This window comes from Genypterus blacodes, unplaced genomic scaffold (assembly GCF_046128005.1).
Source record: "Genypterus blacodes isolate CSIRO-AG114 ecotype Tasmania unplaced genomic scaffold, CSIRO-AGI_Gbla_v1 ptg000021l_1, whole genome shotgun sequence".
Taxonomy (NCBI): Eukaryota; Metazoa; Chordata; class Actinopteri; order Ophidiiformes; family Ophidiidae; genus Genypterus; species Genypterus blacodes.
Window position 1 is genome coordinate 9,452,598 of NW_027466834.1, and position 22,720 is coordinate 9,475,317.

Here is a 22,720-nt window from a genome sequence, read left to right on the forward strand (position 1 = left end):
GATGTGTTGAGCATAAACCATGGCCATAGTGTGTGTTCTATTATTTTAAAGCATGGAAAAGCCACACCTGCAATTTAAATTGGAACTCTCAAAAAAGTTTTAGACCTTTTGAGGGATACACCAAATCCTTGCTGAAGAGGGTCTACTGATATCATTGTCTGGTTTGATACATTACAGTTCTCTTCTTTTTCTTTGTCTTTTCGTCTACTATTCGTTCACTATTATCACTCTGGCACAGAACACAATAATTCATCAGCAATAATGTTATTATTCACCACCTGTACAACCTGACTGTACAAGTCACCAGCTCAAGTCACTGTTTCTTTGTCTCATTAATGTTTCGTTCCTTTTTCTTCTCCATTTTCTTTTCTCCCCTCTCTGTGTATAACTAATAATAATAATAATAAATTGGAATTACGCGCACAAACGAAAACATTTCAGACTCCACCCATTGGTGCTACTTCGGAGTAGAAAACAGACAGCCCTGCGCATTTTGATGACGTCATTATCAGCGAATCCCACAACAAAAACATCAACATAGCTCAGCTGCTCTGCATTCAGCTAGCCGGCCTGTCTCCTAGTTTTAGTTCGACTTTGTAGCTGCTATAATACGATAATAATAATTTAATCTCAAATATGCAGTAGTTCCTTTGTCATCTTTAAACTCCCCGGTCTAATCTCTTTACTGTCTGTTAGCATCAGGCTAGCCTTTGAGCTGCCGACGGACGGGAGGAAGCTTGCCTGACCGCAAGGTAACCGCGTAAACAATACAAACCGCACCAAACAAAAGAACAAAACTCATAGAATGGATATAAGTTCAATATAACTTATCTGCTCCCGTTATTTTAGACAAACAGTGAACATGGAATAACCGAGCGGACACTCAAAAACACACGTCTTTTTCGACAACACTTAGCTCAAGGGGAGCATAGAGTGTATCTTATAATTTCACAATTGTGTTCTACAATTAAACATTGACAAAATACTACGCCAACTTCTTTGGATTAAATAATTGGGAATAATTAGTTCCTCAACTTCTGTTTCACTTGTATATCACCAATAAGAATGCGACAATAAATGTGTTTGTGAGAAATATGCCTGCCCTACGTTTGTGCAGCTTTACTGAGTTTATAGATGTGTCTCTGATAAAGACTTTAAAAGTTTAGAATTAGTTCATTCCATTCGTTCTTTCGTTCTAAGGAGTATAGCAACAGTACTTGATCTTCAGGCTACTTTACCAATTAACTTCCACTACTGAAACAGGCCTATTTGTGTACCCAGCTTAATCTATTGTAAGGTTTCTTGCATGTAATAGGTGTGTTATGAATGTAATAATGTTGTCAGATGTCCTGGTGTAATACTGCTTAGTTAAGTTTTTGTTGTCTCATTTCTTTCTATTAAAGACACGACCAGACCGGAGATATTTATGGCAAAGCCAGACCACAAGACCTCCCGGTGGAGAATCTGAACCTCCACCAATGACCACCGACCTTATTTCCTCATCAGTCATCATGTCACCTCGTAAGAGGCCTCTCGTTCCGGTAAACAATCGCCGGAAAGCAGCTGACGACATTTTCCCGTTCAACTATCTGCCAGTGGAGTGTCAGCTGCACGTTTTGTCCTTTCTGAATGAGGTGGACAAGTGTAGCTGTGCCTTGGTTTGCTTGAGCTGGAGCTGCCTCGTCCGATCGTGGAAGCTGTGGCGAGTGGCAGACTATTCCCGTCGTGGCGTCTTCCATCTGGGTCAGGAAGGGCTGCTGGTTTCCAACCGGGAGTTTGAGAGGTGGAAAGCTTGGGTTCACCATTACACCCACCACCTCATCTCCCGCCGGGCCAGCCTGCTAACGTTGAAGGCCAGCTTTGACCTGGGGGATCGCTGCAACAAATGGGGCGAGCTGCTGAACCACCTGCTGGAGAATGTCCACTGCAGAGACCTCAGCCACCTGGACCTCAACTGGACCTTCACTCTCCTCGAGCCCCTGGACCTCAGGGTTCACTCCAGCTCCAACTCACACCAGGACAGCTTCACCAAGATGGAGCAGGTAATTGTGTGTGTGTGTGTGTGTGTGTGTGTGTGTGTGTAAATCTAAAGAACATGAACAACACCTGGAACTCTGCTGATTTGTTGTCATATAATCTGTTTGATTTGCTTTGACAGGTGTCCAGTTTCCAGGAGCTTCTGACCAAACTCACCCACAGCTGCCCTCGCATCTCCAAAATGCGCCTCCATTTTGACTGGTCAGACATGTCTGTGTCGCTGCTCACCCAGTTTCAGCAGCTCAGAGTTCTTGAACTCAAATACTTCTGGGTCTTCAAAGGAGTGACACCCTCAACGCTGCAGACCCTCACCAAATCCCTGCCCAACCTGAAGTCCCTGACTTTGCACATCCTGGTACCGCTGAGGAATCTTGGCATCTCCTACACTCTGGAGTCACTCTCTCTGGAGTTCCTGGATGTGTCGCCCAGTCGAGGATTGGTCTTCTCGTGCCTGAAGTTGCCTGTGCTGCGTGAGCTTCGAGCCAAGAAGATTGTCCGCGGTATCACACTGGATCGGAGGACCAGGCTGAGTATCCAAAGCCGGTGGCCGTGCCTGTACCACGTCCTCCGGGACGGAGCGCCGAAGCTCCAAGCCCTCAACAATGAGAGACTCCTTCCTAACTGGAGAGAAGAGGGCTACGGGGAACTATCTGCCATTCTGGAACAGTCCTGTTACTGTGTCCAGCATCTAGATAGTTGGCTTTGGTAGTAGATTGCTTGTCATGTGATTGATGCACATTGGCAAGTAGATAGAGGACACCATCTCATTGCTTTTACAAACATCAACCTTTGACTGAAATGATGATATTTGCTGAAAGACATCAGACATCTGAATATAGCTGCAGATGGGCAAAAGAGACATAAAGTGCAAGTCAAGGACTGCACATTGCAGTTTCCTACGCTTAACTTAAAAAGAAAGCTTCTGTTACAGCTGGTAACTGTTTCCTTAATGTTTAGAAGGCAGCGAAGACACCTTGTTTAAAGTCATTTTATTTTATTTTTCTATTTCCAGTAGAGAGGTGCTTCACACTGCACCGCACCGTGCTGGCCTGGACTGTGTTGGTAATAGGACACATTTAAGGATGAACTTTGCACAGCTTAGTTCTTGATAGATCGTGTATTGTGAACAGCAGACTAGATAACAAGAGTATGATAGTTTCTCTAAGTGGTAGAGATCACAAGATAATTAGATTTTATTTCATAGAGTTAACTAATATGTACTGTACTGTTAATCCAACTGTGTTGATGTAATCAGAATCTCGTCTCGCATACACAGCTGACAGACTAGTGGAATGTGTTACCTTGACACATCTGGCTGTTACTCCACAGAACTTCCTCAGGAGCCCTACAGGTGCTGCCGTGTCATGCAGGTGGTTATACACAGTACCTGGATAGGCTGTGATGTCCGGTATTCCCTGGCAGCTTTTCAGGAAAGCTTAGAAAAAGACAACATGCTGGTAAAGACGTAGAACAAATACAGTATATTGGAGAGAAAGCTTGTGTTTTGGAATAAGGAAGAAAGAAATTAATAAAGAACAAGGAGACATATGGAGCCCATACTCAGGCAGAAGAACTCAGAACGTGTTAGTCTCAGACCCTTTTAAGAGCGAGAACCACATCATGGTATGGGAGGGGGTCCAGATCCAGCAATGAGACCAGGACACAACACATCAGGATCAAGAGGCCCAGTGAGACCATCATCTGAGAGGCTTCTGAGCAAAGGCCTAAAGTCCCAATCAGAAACACAACCCAAACACGAACCCTCACTTAACAGAGGACCTCTATGGGTCTAATATTACTCAGCAGGACCAAATCTTTCATATGTGAGGCGTGTTGCTCAGTGCTTATCACTAAAGCCTTATTACCACGGTGGAGCTGTAAGTGTAGCCTGTCAGGACTTCATCACAGCTAATCGGGGTTTATTTCAACACTGGACCAGTTGCACTCAACACGTTTGTTCTGGTTTGTTTTCTCAAGGTTTGTGATCCGGGGAGTGTTCTCTTCTGTTTCATCACGTGTGCTGTTTATTCCGAAAGCAGCCAGTGCTAGAATGTGATGATTGTAAAGTGGTTTGAACGTTTTGACACATCTGTTTAAAAAAAAAAAAAATGAAGAGCTTAATCTATTATTCATCGCAGTAAACATTTTTAGATCTTGCACTTTTCCATTGCTGACATGGATTGTTGTTCTAATTACTGCAGTAAAATGACCAAATACCAGTTAAATTCATTTGTGGATAAAGTGTCTCTTAGTGATAATGGCTGTTATGTACTTTGATTGTGGTATTTTCGTAAATTTTGACCACAAGCCTGAATTGTTTACTTGAAAAATGAAATCTGTTTTTTTGCACTCTTCTTTCTCACCAGTAGAGGTCATTGCTGTGAAAGGTTTCAGAAGAGAAAAGAGAAAGGAGTTTGTTTTTCCGACTGCTTAACAACAGAAACGTGCTTGTGTTTACAGTTGCACAAGTGAAACATTGTCCCCTTACTAATGAATGTCAGTGTGACTTCATTCTGATGTTTGTGTGAAGGCATGTTATGGTTTTGAAACTGAGTATAAAGCAACCACCAGGATTCTTTGTAAAGAAATGTACTCTGTCTGAATGATGTGTGAACAGTAATCACCTTGATGAAGGACGTCGATGAAGCACATAATGGACGCCCTGTGAGATCAATTATTCCCGGAAACATCTCCATGGAGTTCTCTGGCTCGTGTAGGAGAGCATGGAGGACACATGGAAGCTTTTAGTCCTGCACCTGGACCACTTTTGTCCAGATGAGGTAACAATTAATAGTTTTCATCTTTATGTTTACAGGGGAGATGTAAGCACCAGAGAATGTTGTCTGAGGTTTGTATCTGCGTCGGCTAATTAATAGAAACAATTCATTTGGGCCATTTGACTCTTTCAGGATGGTATAGGAGTTTTGATGTCCCTTGACCCTTTCTGCATGTAACCAAACACACACCTATATCAGGCCCTCTATCTATCTAACTGTTCCCACTCTATTTGGATCCCTGTGTTTCCTGTGTTGGAAGAATGTGCGTGTGGTGGTCGTGGTTCCCTGAGGTTGGGGCGTTCCGAACAAATTCCCAGTTCATTCTGTTCTGTATTCTCTTCTCCAACCCCCGCAGCACTCCTCCCCACACATGCTCCTAGTTTGTTTGGGACTTTCTTCGTTTTATAGTATCTGGGTATCTGCAGCTTTGAACACCGTTGTACCTGACGCCCTGCCCAGAGTTTTAACTTAACCCACGGATGGCGGTGGTTGAGGCCACTGCAAACTGGGACTTGGGACTCTTGGTGCCTGAAAGGTCAGAGGTGCAGAATAAGTCATGATGCTAACATTGACATTGTTGTAACGCCTTAAGAATTGTCTTCACCAGCTCTTGCATCCAGTGAGGCTTGTGGGTCCTATGGCTATGGGAGTGTGTACTGTGTTGATAAAGGGAATGTGGGGGGGAGTGTGATGTTTGGGGGAGGGCAGAGTAGGGATAAAGTGTTCCTTGAGGTTCACCCAACCCTTGTATTAGTGGCAAGACCACAGTAACCACGGGCAGATGTGTGAGAGCACAATCTGACAGGATTATTTACTGGAAGACCAGTGAACATCGCCCTCCTCACACTGTTACGCTTTACTCTTTGCTCCTTCAGCAATCGCCAAGTTAATACTTAATCTAAGTATGGCCCCTTATTGCTAAGGCCAAGCCCTGTTTATGAGAGGGAGGTTACTTTGGCTCATACAAGTTTGAGCTTTTTGGACCAGAAGTTTAGAAGCACAGGGTTATCTCTTCCCGTCAAGTAGCAGGACCTCCAAGACTGACAGACGAGGAGACATCTTGGACAAGACATCCGTGATGGCGATTAAATCAAGTACTTCCAAGACTATAGCCATCGTCTTTGTCGTCCTGACTTTCTCGGCCATTGCAGGAATTGTCGGCTTGCTCATCGTCTACAAGACCAAGATTTCTAAGCTGAATCCGATGCCCCGTCCAACCTACACAACTCCCACCTACCCCACAGGACTCCCACCCGACTACAGGCTGCCAGGTAACTTTGTGCCCGAAAGCTATGAGGTGAACCTCCAACCTCACTTCTACAGCCGCATCATTGAGGATGTCAACGTCAACGTCACCAGTCCCAACCAGACGATGCTCTTCACTGGAAATTGTACAGTTCACATCCGTTGTGTCCAGAATACGAGGACTATCTTACTTCACAGCAATAACCTGACACTTTCAGAGACAAAGTTGCTAAATAGAAACACAAACGAGATGATAACTATTACCAGGACAGAACATCACGAGGGTCTAAGCGACTTTCTTGAGCTGCAGCTTGATGACGTCTTGAAAGAAGGAGAGAATTATAGTCTGTTCATGGCTTTCAGAGGGGAAACAGCCGATTCAGGCACTGGGCTGATTCTAAGCCAATACAAAGAAGGTGTCCCAGGTGAAAGAGACAATGCAGAGAGGTAAGTAAAATAAAGCAAACGAGATCAACTATAGTACCAAGGCATTTGTTAGGTAGAAACTTGTTTCGTCAAAATGTCACAATGTCAAAATCAGAATTTGTTTCAAACAAGAAGGTCATGTGTTTGATTCTGACTTCTGGTAAGAGTTAATGTGTTCTTCCAATGTCTCTCTAAAAAAAAAATTTGTTGAAATGAAAACTTGAATTTGCCTTCAACTGTGATGGGCTGGCGACCATGACCGCTGGGATGGATTTGGCCCTGTGACCCTGCCAAGGTTCAGCAGGTGGAGAGATTGTGTGGATGTTTCGTATTTAGTCATTTGGCAGAATGAAATAAGACCAGACTGAGAATACCTTCCCTTTGAAATGACTTGACAACTTTACATCCAAAGGGAACAATTAGTCTGTATTAAATATACAAACCTTCTAAATGGCGGAAAACAAAGGATGTGACCCAAACAAATATGCAAAGTAACTGAAAAGTAACCACCAAAAAAATAGACATAGTTGAACCAAATGTGTATCAGATGTCCCTGTGGTCTGAGAGGAAACTCTAGTGTGCTTGTGGGCGGTTGGTCAGGAGGACCTTGAACCTTTATCTGCTTTTGGATCATATTTTCCATGATTTTGATAACTGACAAGGAAAAACACTGATTCATTTGTTGTTACCTTTCTGATTTAAGGTTAATTCTGGGCTCTTGCTCAGCTGTAATGTTTTAATACTGTGTAAATCAACAGAAAGCACCAATAATAGAAATGTCTTGAAATACTTTCAGTGGTGTTGCTATTGTTTCACTGGAAGAAACTGAGATTTTGAAAGGATCATATTTTTCTTTAAAACCTGATAACTGACTTATAGTCTGCATTAGGATACATTATCTCAATAATAAGAAATGTTTATACACTTTGCATTAAAGGTCATGTACAATACAAAACCATATTTTTCCTCAGCCTTATGTGTAAATTGCTCATCCTTTGTTTGTAACAATCCAGAAAATCCTAAATGACAAAAAAGTCTGCGTTCCACAGTACCTTTGTGAAAATGTTGGTTCCAGCCACCTTAACTTAGTGTTGTCCACAAGGGAGCATCTGAAAATCACACGTACTGTAACTAGGAGACTTGCTCCAGCATAGCCTGTAACTCTAATGGGTGCTTGCAAGGAGCAATGTTACGATTTTGGCTCATTTGGATACGGTCAGTGCCAACAGCTCATTCTGGAAAATATCAGACTGGGATTTGGAAACAAGCTGCCAGAGTTGGGTTTGTGTGGATGTTTTTTGTCAACAAACCTCACAAAATGTTTTTAAAGGCCACTAACTTGTGCTAAAAAGAGAAAAATATGGGTCTCATTAAAGTGTCGATGAAACATAAGAATATGTTATAATATATGGGGTTGATTATGTAATGGTTGGTGTCATTTCCAATATCTATCTTACTGATTTTTTCAAATGTATTTGTAGATTTCTTGTTGTCACTCAAATGGAGCCAACGAATGCCAGGAGAGTTTTCCCTTGTTTTGATGAACCAGAAATGAAGGCTGAGTTCAATGTCACAATCATCCACAGGCGAGACACGATCGCACTGGCAAACTGGGGCATGTCAGGTAGGAAAAGACAAACAAGTGGTCAAAAGTACAGTGTGCTTATTAAATGACAATAGGAATGACAGGCAAAAGGGAGTAAAGTATATTCTTCCTAATTCTGAACTATATATCCTCTCTCCAACCTTTTCAGAGTCTACCGTTATAGATGATGAGTGGAAATTCACCCGCTTTCACACAACCAAGAAGATGTCGACATACCTGCTTGCCTTTTCGGTTTCAGAGTTCAGATCTGTTCTCTCATCACATGAACGAGTGAAAGTCCAAGTAAATCCACACCAAATCATTCTTTTCAGCAGTTTACTTGTTTGTTTGTACGCCTGAATGTCTGTTTGCAAAGATATAGCAAAAGCTTGGATGGATTTCAATGAAACTTGGTGGACATGTTGGGCAAGAATCCATCAAATTCTGGTACCAGTCACGCACGCACTGCCTATGCTAAACATGAAATATCCATTGACCTGCTGGTGGCGCTATAACAGCAACAGTTGTTCAAAGCACTCATGTGGCGTGTTCCCCTCTGCTCCTAAAGATATATGCACGCCCTGAAGCCATTGCAGCAGGACATGCTGATTATGCTGCCAACATCACCGGTCGTATCCTAAAGTTCTTTGAGGATCGTTTTGAGATCGATTTCCCACAGAAAAAGTTTGGTATGTAAAATGTATGGATGAAGGAAAGTTATTTCTTCTTAAAACAAAAGTCAGTTGATCCATTATTTTCAGCTACACTATGAATGTTGTGACTACAGGTGCATCTCATTAAATTAGAATCTGGTATCTACCCCATGTTGTGTCTCCTACTGAACCAGACTGAGAGACAATTTAAAGGCTCAGGAAACCTTCACAGGTGATTTGAGTTAATGAGCTGATTAGAGTGAGACACTGTGAGGCTACAATATTGAACTTTTTCCACAATATTCAAATTTTCTGAGATACTGAATTTGAGGTTTTCATGAGCTGTAAGCCATAATCATCAAGATTAAAACAAATGAATGCTTGAAATATTTCACTTTGTGTTTAATGAATCTATAATATGAGTGTTTCACTTTTCAAATTGAATTACTGAAAAAAAAAAACTTTTCCATGATATAATAATTTGTTAAGATGCACCTGTATGTGTTCTTTCATCGACCTTTTTAAAAGCATCAAATGTGGCGCCTTAGTTTTTGTTCAACGTTTGACAAAGCGTCAAAATTCTAAATGCTGTTGAGGAAAACAACAAAATAACTTCCTCATTTTTAGCCTAAATTTTGAGACATGTTAAGTTTAAAGTGCGTCTAAACAATATTCAAAAGGATAAACTGACTGAATGTTGACTGAAATGTTTCTCTCGTGTCAGATCAAATTGCAATCCAACAGTTTAGCACGGCAGCCATGGAAAATTGGGGACTGGTCACGTACGGGGAATCATTCCTGCTGTATCAAGAAGGAGTGACCTCATCTATGAACAAGGAGGCGATCGCCTATACTATCGCTCATGAAGTGGCACACCAGGTCAGACAGAAAAAACCTTTCCTTTATATTGAACACAGTAAAACCAAACATGATGTGAGCTTTTGTTTTCTTGTATAGACTTTTTGCAAACTGTTCACTATGCAAATTCATTTTCAAATATAGAAAATGTGTATCTACCTCTTCCATTAATTGGATTTCTGTAACAAAAATTGGGCCAATTTCCTTCAAAATTGTTTTGTGTTTTTGGATTTTTGAGTTAAATGCAAAAATCCATTACTCATCAGTACAAAATGTAAAATGGATATTATTTTCAAATATCTTTCGAAGCAATTCTGTGCTGCATGCGTACGACATGGGTGTGTGTTATTCTCTAGTGCTAGACAGCAGGAATAGTTCCACAGACTTTATTGTTGGCCATCTCTTCTCCTTGTGCTGACAGTGGTTCGGGAATCTGGTGACGATGAAATGGTGGAGTGAAACTTGGCTGAAAGAGGGTTTTGCCACATACATGTCGTTCTTGGCGGTCAATGAGGTGGAGCCCGAGTTTCACATTGTGAGTCACAACCTTAGATGTTTACTTTATAAGCAGGAGCCTGCTCTGAAGCATTAAATGTACATTTTCCCACTATTCCCACTACCAAGGAGGTTATACTTTCTCTGTCTATTTGTATTCTACGATGGGCTATCAACAGGTGTCACTAGTATTAATCTGGAGCCAGGCATCAATACAACCTGAATGTATTAAATATGTTTACATTCCATGACAGTGTTGTCATATCATGTACATCATTCATCATTAATATCTCTGTTTCCTCAGTATGATAGGTGTGAACTGGCGGACATTTACATGGCGTTTGAGGAGGACACTTTGGCCGCGTCACACCCTCTCAGTATGAAACCGGATGATGTCCAGACGAGAGGGGAGATCCATAACATGTATGATGGCATCACTTACAATAAGGTAGGGAGATGAAAGAGGCAGATATAGGCAGAACTCAATATTTGTTTGCATTATTTTAACTGAATAGTGTTTAAAGCACCCATGTCACTGAGCATGTTTTTATTTCAATTTTTAGAAAGTTAATAAGTAAGATATGATTAAACAAAAACATCTAGATGATAGATAGATAGTTTCCATTGCAATAAGCAAAAAGACAGTAGCAGCTGTACTCCAGACAGATAATGCCCAATGTAGTCCTATGGTTAGAACTCATGTCTCTTTGCTTCTCCTCTGTAGGGGGCGGCTGTGCTGAGGATGTTGGAGGACTTGTTGAGCGACAGGGTTTTCACAGATGGGCTCAAAGTAAGCAGCATTTTGAGGTGGGGGTTACGTTCGTCAGTGAAACCGACAGAAATTGGGTTGTGAATGATACAAGACCCTTGTAGCAAGACCTAGGCTTTCTGACAAAATATGACCTTTCTGTCCCTCAATCAACCAAAGGTAATTTTATGTCAGCACAAACTAAGCAGAAGAGAAACTGATGAGTTGTTGTTTGTAAGTGAATGTAGGCGTGGAGTTGTTTGTGGTTCACCACGTGGAAGTGCTGGTGCATTTCTAACCTATGAACCTATGAAATAGTAGGTTGGAAATGCACCAGCACGTGATCATGTCTAAGCAAAAGCACTGATGTGTGGTTTTACTGTACTGTAGGTCAAGATCACTTAACTGTCTCCCATATCTAACTGATTTATAAGGTTCCATAAAACAGCACACATCATGTCACAAACTCTCGTGCTTTGCACACTTTGTTAATGACCTACGGATAAACAAATCTCTATCAGAGGCTTCACCTCTAGTCAATGTCCATACAGCACAACTAAATAAAATACAGGCCTTTAAAATAACACACATATAACATGTTCACATTAAACATACAGACACTTCCACATGTATGTATACACACATTAACACCTATCCCACACACTACTGTACAATGTATGATGCACTTCATAAATGGACTTTTCTTACGGTAAGAAGACACATTTATTGGCATCAATTTATATTTAAAACATTTTTTTCAATTGTTTGTTTTTCCAATTTCTCTTGTTGTAGCACTGATGTGCACACTGAGTGAAAACAAGCCGTTGAGGGTACCCGGCCCGCTATGATTGGCCAGCCGGCACTGAAATTCATTCATTACACATTGAAGTAAACATGTTACAGAAGTAAAGGACCAATCAAAAAAGAGGTTTTCAGGGCAGCTCAGCACCTGTGTGTTTGGCTTTAATCCATCGGTAATGAACTCAGTGACACGGTCCGTCCCTCTGAATACAGAGCGTTTATCTGTAATGGAGTATGGACTGTAACGCTTTTACTTAAGTTAAAGATTTAATTACCCTGATGTGTGATGTGATGTGTGGTGAAACTCTCTTCAGAAAGTGTGGTAAAATGAAAGCTGCAGCAGGATTTTATATTTAATTTAAATTATATCTTCCGCTTCTTCAATGGCACTTTGACAATATTTTAGTAGAAGACTTCAACATTCCTTTAACCCATTTTATGGAAACCACTTATGGTACTGGTTGTTTGTGTGATTTTTGGTCAAACCTTCCTACTTTCAGATTACCTTCTTGCTTTTCAAAATTCTGTCTTATTGTGCCACGGCAGCCTCTTAACGATTGGCCTACTGCAGCTGTGTTTGGCTGCTTTTTGGGCAGCTTTTAACATCAATTATGATCTCTCCCTCCCTCTTTCTCCCTGCCTGCAGATGTACCTCAAGGCTTTCCAGTATGGAAGCACTGTGCGGCAAGACCTCTGGGACTATTTAGAAAAGGTAAAGTAAACTTGCTACATGTATGAAATGGGATCGAAAACTATATTGAAACATATATTGATCACAATTTATACTTTACAATCTTAACTAACTTTTGTGCAATGCATGCAGGCAGTAAATGAGGATGGCGGCCACATCAAGGTTGCCGATGTGATGAACACGTGGACCACTCAGATTGGTTTTCCTGTCATTACCATCAACACTACCAATGGAGAGGCCTATCAGAGGCACTTCAGTTTCAATAAAACATCAGACTCTAAGTACGCAAACACAACAATTCCCTGAGTTCCCTCTCACATTCTGTGCATCACAGCTTTGGCCATGTGGAGTATATAGTAACTTTGTTAAGATAAGATAAGACTATCCTTCATTAGTGCCCACACAGTTCTGTGTCCTCACAAACTATGGTCAGTTGGTGAGGTAATTCGTAATCCATGATGTGAGTCGGTGGGCCAGGTGGGCATTGCTTTGCATTTTTCTTTTCTACCTAGTTCCGAGATGCAGAAGATATAATTTAAATTAAATGTATAACATAAACAGACATTTCTCCTATTCTGCCATGTGCCTTGATTTTTCCTTGATGTTCAGCATAATTTACATGTCACGTAAAATGATGGCAGGCAGTTGCTGATCAAACCTCTCTCTGTCTCTATTTCATGTCTTTAGTCTAGTGTGGCACGTCCCGATCAGAGTCAAGTCACAGACATCTGCACCTTCTCTGGTCTGGTTGGAAACCAGCAGCACAGGTAAAATAATACACAGAACTACAGGCAATGTCCTCTGATACTTTCCTGAAAGAATCTCCAAAAAGTCAAAATTTAAAATCTTATTTTCACATTTGTTCAACTATGAGTCTTGCTTTTCAACATCTTCCAGTTTCTACTTCATCAAGCTAAAGCAAATGTTTGTTTTCTTCCGATGATTTTGGATTTAGCACTGGTCTGAAAACTCATTCTTACCTTTTCCCCATAGTGCATATTTTTTCTTTTACTATACCAATGATTTGAATTAGTCAAGTACAACTCACTGTCAACCGATTTCTGATCTATTTTGAACAGTAACAAAAGAAGAGTTTATTTCAAAGAGTGGAGAGTGGATCCTGGCAAATCTCAACTGTCCTGGATACTTCATAGTCAACTACAACCCTGAGAACTGGGAGCGCCTCATGACTCAGCTGGAAAGAGACTCAAGTGTAAGTACTGCTGCCAAATAATGAGTCAGTGAATTGCATGACTGAGCAGAGACCAACCATCAGCTACATCACATGCACAGAATATCAAAACAGCCTAAACGCAACTAAGCCATAGATGTGAATGAAATGAATAGGACTCAGTAGTTTGTTGAATATATATGATGTGTTACTTAATCAGATCAGGTGAAAAATTGCAATCAGAGGTTCAATTAACCTTAAGAAAATAAACGTTTAAACTTTTTCATTATCATAGACACATGGTTATGTTATTGGCTTTGGTTTCAGAAGGTTGACAGTCTTGGTTGACAGTAGTTGGTGTCAGTCTATGTATTGATTGATTATTGACTGTATGAAGTCCATGGAGAGAAACATTTTGAACATGTATCATATTTGTTTGTAATTGATCCTTTTTGAACTAAAATATCAACTTTGATTCTTTATCTTGTTGTCCAGCTCATTCCAGTTATTAACAGAGGGCAGATTGTTCAAGATGCATTTTACCTGGCTAGGTAATGATCCTAACCTATCCTATCCTAATCTATAATATATGAGAGTTTCACTTTTTGTATTGAATTACTAAAACAAGTTAACTCTTCCACGATATTCTAATTTATTGAGATGCACCTGTAGGAGTGCAAGTTGTAGTAAGGCCATGAGATACCATGTGGTTAGGGGGATTTATATAATTTACAAGGGAGAAGGACAGTAGCAGGGGCGACAGCAGCTTAGTCCATAGGAATTCAGCTTGGGAACCGGAGGGTCACCGGTTCGAGTCCCGTATGGACCAAGTAAGTGGACTGGTAGCTGGTGAGTTGTCAGTTGCCTCCGGGGCACTGCTGAGGTGCACTTGAGCAAGGCACCGAACCCCGAACTGCTCCATGGGCGCCGTATAATGGCTGCCCTGCACCCCCTCTGTAATGCATGTGTTTGTGTGTGTATGATATGAGGGGGTGCAAGATAAATTTCAATTGCATGCGATTTGCTGTGTATTGCATGCAAAATGACGATTAACAAAGAAGAGACCCAGACATTGGTTAAAGTCAGACATCATCTTTCTGTTTTCTCTCTGTGTCTCAGAGATGACCTCTCTCACCAAATATTGAATGCTCTGTTCTGCTTTCTCAGGGCTGAAATCGTCAATGTGACACTGGCACTGAATGCAACTCGGTTCCTTCGTAGTGAGACAACATTCGCTCCCTGGCAATCAGCAGCGCACAACTTGAACTACCTTGTCAACATGTTTGACCGCTCTGAGGTGTATGGACCCATGCAGGCATGTGTGAATTTTCCTATTACATTAACAAAATGACTTGTTTACTTGCATGGATTTCATTTGAATTGAAACTCCAGAACTATGAATATTTTCTTCTTTTTTTTGCCACCAACAAACCACATTTTTCTGTTGTCCATCCATTTGCCCAGTACGTTTCAACGTGCTGTACATGAGCTTTGACTTGTGCTGACAGATAACAGTGTCACCCTATACACAAGATAGAAAATCATGGAAGTGTGTGTCAGAACACGCAGACATGAGACGGTCTAAAGGTGAGTTTAATGGGCTAATCTGTCAGCGGTGCAGCTTCTCTCTGAGATGATGAGGTCATCAGCAGCGAATACTGACTGACTGACTGAGCGAATTCACCACCTATCTGTACCACTTCATGCAAAGCAGAAGAATGACAATTTCTTCCGGCTTGTACCATATCCTTATAGCCCTCCCTGAGTCTAACATCTGGTGTAGCTCAACTTAATTGAGACAACAAGCGCCTACATCCTATGTCAGATTTATACCTTCAAGACTTGGTGGCACCACAGATAATAACTCTGGGGACCCATGTATCATAAAGAGAAAGGTGAAAATAAGTTCATCCTCATCATTCAAACCCATCTCAAACACATACAGTACATGAAAATACAATCAGTATGTTTGTTATTAGGGAATAATGTCTGATTTATTCATGTCCTTCAGTTTTGTTACTCTGTACTCTTTGATCATACGTAAATCATGATGTGCGCCATTCATTATGCATTGTATGTAAATTGAACACACCTTTATGGAGGACAGTTTGTAGGTACGGATGTGCGTAAGTCTTTCTTAACTTGGGGGACAGCCTGCACTTGGTCTAGATTTAAATCTGGCTCAGGATACCGGCCAAAGAGTAACTTAGTCAGGGGCGATAAGATGCATGCATCAATAGTTCAACCGCTCGATCGGAAATGTTGAAATCCATTATAATCCATTGTTTTGGTAAATATTACACAAGTAAAAACTACTATTAGTACGTCGGTCATCAAGTGAGTCCTGATTCAAAAATAACTGATGGGAAAGCAGCTGGTCATCTTGATGGATTTCAAGTGTAATAATTTACATATTTTACGCACACAGTATACAAATATCATTCACTGTTTAAATATGCTGTCTGGCTTTGATGTTGGTTCCCCATCAGACCATAAACATGTCAATATGTTGCATTCATGTCTGCAGGTGTACCTACAGGATCTAGTAAAGGGGCTGTACAACTTCTTCAGGAACGACACGGACAACTCAATGGTCCCACCTGACCACTCATTACAGTAAGACGTCAAGTTATTGTTTTCTAAACTTCAATAAATATTATTTGTATCAATATGTGCATAGTCATAACCATTGTATTTTCTGATGGTACAACAGATGAGATTTAGTATTTATCATGGCCTTGCTTATAAGACATAAATGACAATGTGACCCATCCTTAGGCTCACCCAGATCACTGCCATTAAGTTGGCATGTAGCAATGAGCTCCCAGAGTGCGTTACTATGGCTACAACAAAGTTTGCTGAATGGATGAAGAATGAAACCTACAACAAGTATGTGCAAGAAGTTCAAGATAAACATGACATATATTTAGTTCTGAGTCCTGGACAAATATGTAACAATGATTTTTGTCTCTCCTGGCTACCTTTTCCATTTATCTATTACTTGAGCAACAAGGATTTTATTTTATTACTTTATGCTAACTAGTGTTATCTGTTGTTTCTATACTGACATCATATTGATCATACAGATTTATTTCCCGGCATTTATTTAATGAGTAGGTATTTATTAGCCAGTACATGCTTACATCAGGGGTGCCCAATACGTCGATCGCGGAGTTAATGTGGGTAGATCGCATGTCATTAAAAAAAAAGTTAGCCTATCATTAAAAGTTAGACGACACCGGCAAGTGCGCCAGCGGCTACACCGCAGTGACGCCACCACAGGCCTCTTGACCTTCCATCACTAACAGTATCACGCACTTGCCGGTGCCGGCGCCAGCACACTCGGCCTCGGCCGCGGCACACCCCCCAACCCCCTGTAAATCTTTGGCCCCAAGATGATTTCTAATCAATACAAGTCAATGCTTCAGAAATCTCTCATTTACACCTTGACTCAATTAGGTTACATTATTTTTATATACTTAATTCAATATTAACTCAATTCAATTTAATGAAATATTAATTCAGTGATGTGAATGATCAGTGAAGTAATAATAATAATAATAATAGGATGCTGAAAACTTAATAAAACACAAATAATGGAGTACAAATGAGACAGGATCCCAATATAGGAGTATATTGTAACTGAGGAAGGATATGCTTTAAGGAGGATAACTTTTATTTGTTTAAAATCTTCAATTCAATTTTTGATTATTAGCGTACTTAACTACTAATTATCTGTCTGGAAATACAACCGTGTCAACCCAAATTGTTCACCTTCAACCACTGTGTGTGTGTATGCTTGTGACTTAGCATTCACCCCAACCTACGGCCTGACATCTACTGCGCTGCTCTGGCTGCTGGTGGGAGCGTGGAGTGGGATTTTACTTTGAAAAGGTTCCAGGCGACCACTGATCCTCTAGAGAAAAGTGATCTCCAAGAAGCTCTCGCCTGCACTAAAAAGATCTGGCTGCTCAACAGGTGAGCAAATGAATGTTTATTTAATCCTTCCATCTTGATTATGATTCGCCTTTTCAGATTTGCACTTTACCATACCTTATCAGTTTCTGTCCCATAACATGTATATGCCTGCTTTGATCCACTCAGGTATAAGACATGATTGCACACACACCAGAGTTGATCAGCCTGAATTTATTATACTGTTCTCTGTACTTTGCTATTCTGATTGTTTATTCTACAGTGCCAATTAACTTTACCTCTAAATACACTGATACTGTGTAGTTAGATAATAGCTTCAACTCTGCTGTTTGCGTAGCATTACTAACGGCAATGGGACTATATATTTTTGCCGTATTTAGAAATCAATCCGTAAAAATCAATATGGGGTGCGAAATTAATTCCTACCCTAGTAAAATAGAATAGAATAGAATAGCGTTTATTGTCATTGTACATGATAATACAATGAAATGCATTTGTGCTGTGCCTGAATCTTTGAACAGTGATAAATAAACAGCAATAAACTATGACTAAACAACTATAAATAAATAATAAATAACAATAAATAAACAACACACAGTTCCATTCATACATTAAAACATAAGTGGTCCCATTAGCTCAAGCTTTTTTTTTTCTTATTTTATTATGTAGACATATTTATTTATTGTACAGGGAAAGTTTTAGCGCTGTTATGCCGGAAGCCAAGCAACGACATTTCGTTGTCAAGACTCACTGTTGTGTTTTTTGTGCAATGACAATAAAAGGAAGTCTAAGTCTAAGTCATATGACATGCTCGACATCACCATATGACATCATGACATCATATGACATCACATGACATCACGACATCCCACATGACATCATGACATTCCATATGACATCACATGACATCACGACATCCCACATGACATCATGACATTCCATATGACACCATGACATCACAACGTCACATGACATCACACGACACCCCATATGACATCACATGATATCATAGCTGAAGATGACCATAGCTGAAGATGCCCAATATTTACTAATATGTCCTAATATGCCCAATATGTCCTTATATGTCCCAATATTGCAATTGACTTTTGGGGTACTAACTTGTCTAATGTTTGATTTTGTTTAGCTCACTTATGGCCCTTACAAAGAAGCTGTTCTTCAGTCTGGTGGTGTATGTGTTCAGTGATCTGTATCGCCTTCCAGAGGGTAACGGACAGAACAGGGAGTTACAAGGGTGGGATGCTATAGTAGCCATATAATAAGCGGGACAATTTATTTCCAGGAGGAGATTATCATGGAATACTGTATACCCCAACAGAGAGATTCTGTTTCGCCCTTGGACCTGACCAAGTTCCTCGCATCAGGTCAGGGTTCTGAGAAACCTGAGCTGTGCTGGGGAGACCTCTAGTTCCAACATTGTTCCGTCAACTAAACATGTGTCAAACAAAATTATTTTGATGTTTTTTTAATGTGTACACATCTTGCAGATACCTGCAGTACACTCTGGACCCTGAGGTATTCGTCATGGATGGTGATTACATCTTTACAGCCATTGCCAGTAATGCGGCAGGGCATGCGCTGGCCTGGAACTTCCTCAGGGCACACTGGACTGAGATGAATGAACAGTAGGTTGTTTAGTCCCTCTTTTGTTTTGCCTGGGTCCAATCTCAAAACAGGCATGTTTCTTTGGTTGGTTTCTTTTCTAACATATTGCAAAAATACATTTGTTGTCGCGAAGCTGACTCATTGATCGCACTCTGTTGCCATGGCAACATAGATTTGGACATGGGAGGAAACCTTTGCCGATATGGGGAGAATATTCATACATAAAGCTAAAGTTGAAAGTTGGTTTAAGCTAGATTTGAACCCAGAACCTTCTTTGGGGAACCCAAGCTAGGAGGCACCCTGCCTCTTGCCCAATGACTGCTAAGAGAGTTAGGAAGGGAGAAGGAAGACAGTACTTCAAAAGTAACAGCCTCATACACACAAACTAATTAGACCCTAAACACAGTATTTACTTCTTACTACAGCCTGTCTCATGACGGGTTTCTGAGAAGCTGCCTGTAGGCTGAAGAATGGAGGTGTGTTTACAGGAAACACTTCCTTCTAATCTCAGCTGATTCATCACACAGTCTTCACCTGCAGCCAGGCTCTTGAATAAACAATAAAGCAACAGACTACAATAAACTTCTTTATATAAACTGGGTGTCTTCTGGTCTAAGGTCTTTGCACTTCATAAGGCGCTTATCATTGGTTCTTCTATATTAGTATTATAAGTTTGTCTATATCAAAGTTTGTTATTTGATGAGCACACAGCCACACCCAAGATAAATAAAAACATAAAACCAAGTCAGGTAAACTGTGACGGTAGTCCACCTTCACTTTTCCTTCATAGTTGATTCTTTGTTTGTAAATGTCTACAGCTATTCTCAGGTTATGTGTTATCTGGTTAAGTGAAAAGTCACAATCTATGATTCATCTCCTTCCTTGTCTACCCCCAGGTTTGGTGGATATCTACTGGATGCTGTTGCCAATAGGTTCTCCACAGAATTTGAACTAGAGGAGGTAATTTCTTCATCTAATATGTTAGAATGACGATACTCATGTCACTGAAGTCAAAAGGTGTTTTTCCATTTAGAAGCCCTGGTTGAATATCAGAATTCCCTCCCTATCATAATCAGTTTGATGGATGTTGCGATATCACGTGTTATTCTTATTTACAAGCCATGCTCCTTAATTACTGTGTTGTTTGTGACATCATCAATATATACACATGTATGTTTACACACACACACACACACACACACAGCATATATACAGTATAAACACAGTTAAGACTCAGAAGAGGAGAAAAAAAAAAAACAAATCTGGACAGCACAGTTTCTAAAAAAAAACTGCTGAACACTGACAGGTTTTATAAATAGTGACTAGGAGTTTTGAATTGAAAATTTCTATTTCTAACATATTATATGTGCTTTTGTTTCTGCAGTTGAGGCGTTTTCAGATGGACCACAAGGATGATCCGGATTTCCCCGACATGACAGTGGAACAGGCCATAGAGCAAACGCAGGTCAACATCCTGTGGGTCGAACAAAACAAACAGAGTTTGTTGGAGTGGTTCCAAAACCAGTCTCATAATGACAATGGGAATAACAATACCACAAAACCTTAACTTACTAACAACCATGTGTAAAGCTTGTCCTCCATAAAATCCACAAGTAAACAGTGAGGTGAAAAAGTGAATCTGACTTTGCCAAGAAAAAAAACCTAACAACAGTCCACTTACATGCATATTCAAAATTTGATTGTAAGATTACTCTGAGTTACAGACCTGGATCATGTGAGCCACATGTGTGTATGCAGCAGGAGACAGTATTATATTTATTTCATCCTCATTCATTCACACGTTCTCCTTCCATAGCTGCAGTACAGACAGAAATCCTAACATAGTGCGTAAGTAAGACTACTGTGTGATTCAAAATACACAATAAAAACCCAGTTTGGCCAGAGAAATGTGGCCAGCGAGATTTAAACAGACCAAAGTATATTCATATTGATTGAGCACAAATCTATAACAACTAAAAGCACTCACAAAGAAGCACTCACAAAAGTGCAGTTGATTGAGTTGAGTTTGTGTACATGCTACATGCTGCACAGGCATTACAATTCCTCCTTTGACTTTGTAAAGTATTATATTTTTGAAAACATATGTTGTGTATTATTAAACTGGCATATTGTATTTTTCTTTTTAATTCAAGAAATTGTATCGTTGTGTTTTTTTATTGTTAAATCATACGATAGTTATGAGATAGCTGGCAAAAAAGTGATATAGCTGAATTACATTTTAATAATATTTTTGGAAGAAAAGAAAAAGTCCTTGTTTGTTTAAATGAATGACTTTGATTCCCTGTGTGTGGTAAAATTGTTATTTTTATTAATAAAATGTGAACATTGTGTACAAAAAAAGTCCAGTCAATATCATTTTGTAGTAAGAAGTTGTAAAACATGAACATTATGAGTTTCATGGTGTTTTCATGACTGTTTTTCCCTACTGCTTTTGACTGAATGCATAAATGACTGTGTGGAGTCATTTATGTTCATTGTGGACAGAAAAGAGTCCAGTGGACAGTAAAGCAGAATGAAGTAACCTCATTTTATCATGAAATGCGGAATTGTTTAACCAAAATGTTTGTAAAGATACTTAATTGATTTGTGTCATAGGTAGAACACATGAAAACAGCAGTAACAATTTATGAATACAACAGCATTGGTTGGCAAATTAAAATACTTGTTCAGAAAAAGCTCAACAAATACTTAAAGCCCTGAACTGGAGTCTGGGGCCCAAAGTGTGTGTGATCATACACAGCACCTGATCCATCGCTGGGTTAGTGTGAGGCTATGCTGGTTTGTAGTTTTACATGTACTCCTATGGGAGGTGGTCATCTTTAAAAATGCACTCCAGTCATGACTCCAGAATGACGCATCACAAAAATAATGGACTGCTCTGGACATCCTGTTGAGAGGCTGGCATCCATGCTATCTTGAATATGGCACAGTCAAACCAGAGCAATGATTGAATGGTCCCATTTTACTTGCGAGGATGGCAGGTATCCACCAGCATCTCGGTCAATACCCCAAACTGTTGGTGTCAAATATGCATGCAGACAGATCTGACAGGAAGTACCTCTGCACAACTCAAAATCAACAAGTCCAAGTCCAGTTTGACATGAGTTTTGGTTATGCTGAGACCTTCACATACCATGAGACCACACTACTTTTATTTTTTGGCCAGATAAAGACACTACACATTAATGCCACAATGATACCTTTCATTTTTCCCTGTGGTATAGTTCAAATATAGAGCATCTCAAAGAGGCATGGATAGAAGACAAATCTAAACAGCAGAGTTCCACTCCCATGCAAGGGTAGGGATCCGATCCAAAATATGCAGGAAACGGGGGCAGTTACAAAAACATTTGGCAATAATCCTGCAGTAATTCATAAAAAAACCCCTGAAGAGTCCAGTCCGATACAAATGACAAGGGGCTTCCACACCCAGGTCAGCAAATGTAAGAGTCCCCAAGTGAAAGTGGGAGTTCCAGTCCCAAGACAGACAGACGGGAATCAAGCAGAGATCAAACAGCCCAACCTCCATCCTGGAGCAGGGCCATGGCTTTAGGTTGACCATAGAGATGATTTGTTCTCATTCCTTCTTCAATCATCCTGTGGGAAACAAAGCCAAAAAAGTGAGTCTTCTCTCAAAGAACCTCCTAGGTGAC

At 40.3% G+C, this 22,720-nt stretch overlaps 2 protein-coding genes across 2 annotated transcripts; both read left to right on the plus strand.

The window, feature by feature from the left end:
* Positions 1 to 510: 510 nt before the first annotated feature.
* Positions 511 to 4,208, plus strand: LOC142992222 (uncharacterized). The gene is made up of 3 exons (XM_076142581.1): positions 511 to 752; positions 1,404 to 2,042; positions 2,159 to 4,208. The coding sequence occupies exons 2-3, from the start codon at positions 1,479 to 1,481 to the stop codon at positions 2,744 to 2,746; spliced, it is 1,152 nt and encodes a 383-aa protein (XP_075998696.1). The 5' UTR covers positions 511 to 752; positions 1,404 to 1,478; the 3' UTR covers positions 2,747 to 4,208.
* Positions 4,209 to 5,749: 1,541 nt separating this feature from the next.
* Positions 5,750 to 21,391, plus strand: LOC142991876 (aminopeptidase N-like). Its single transcript, XM_076142044.1, has 20 exons — positions 5,750 to 6,506; positions 7,967 to 8,109; positions 8,240 to 8,373; positions 8,639 to 8,759; positions 9,448 to 9,602; positions 10,003 to 10,116; positions 10,381 to 10,524; positions 10,801 to 10,866; positions 12,272 to 12,337; positions 12,449 to 12,597; positions 13,004 to 13,083; positions 13,396 to 13,529; positions 13,983 to 14,038; positions 14,655 to 14,802; positions 16,015 to 16,103; positions 16,266 to 16,376; positions 17,298 to 17,465; positions 18,929 to 19,066; positions 19,943 to 20,006; positions 20,431 to 21,391. The coding sequence occupies exons 1-20, from the start codon at positions 5,893 to 5,895 to the stop codon at positions 20,611 to 20,613; spliced, it is 2,877 nt and encodes a 958-aa protein (XP_075998159.1). The 5' UTR covers positions 5,750 to 5,892; the 3' UTR covers positions 20,614 to 21,391.
* Positions 21,392 to 22,720: the final 1,329 nt, after the last annotated feature.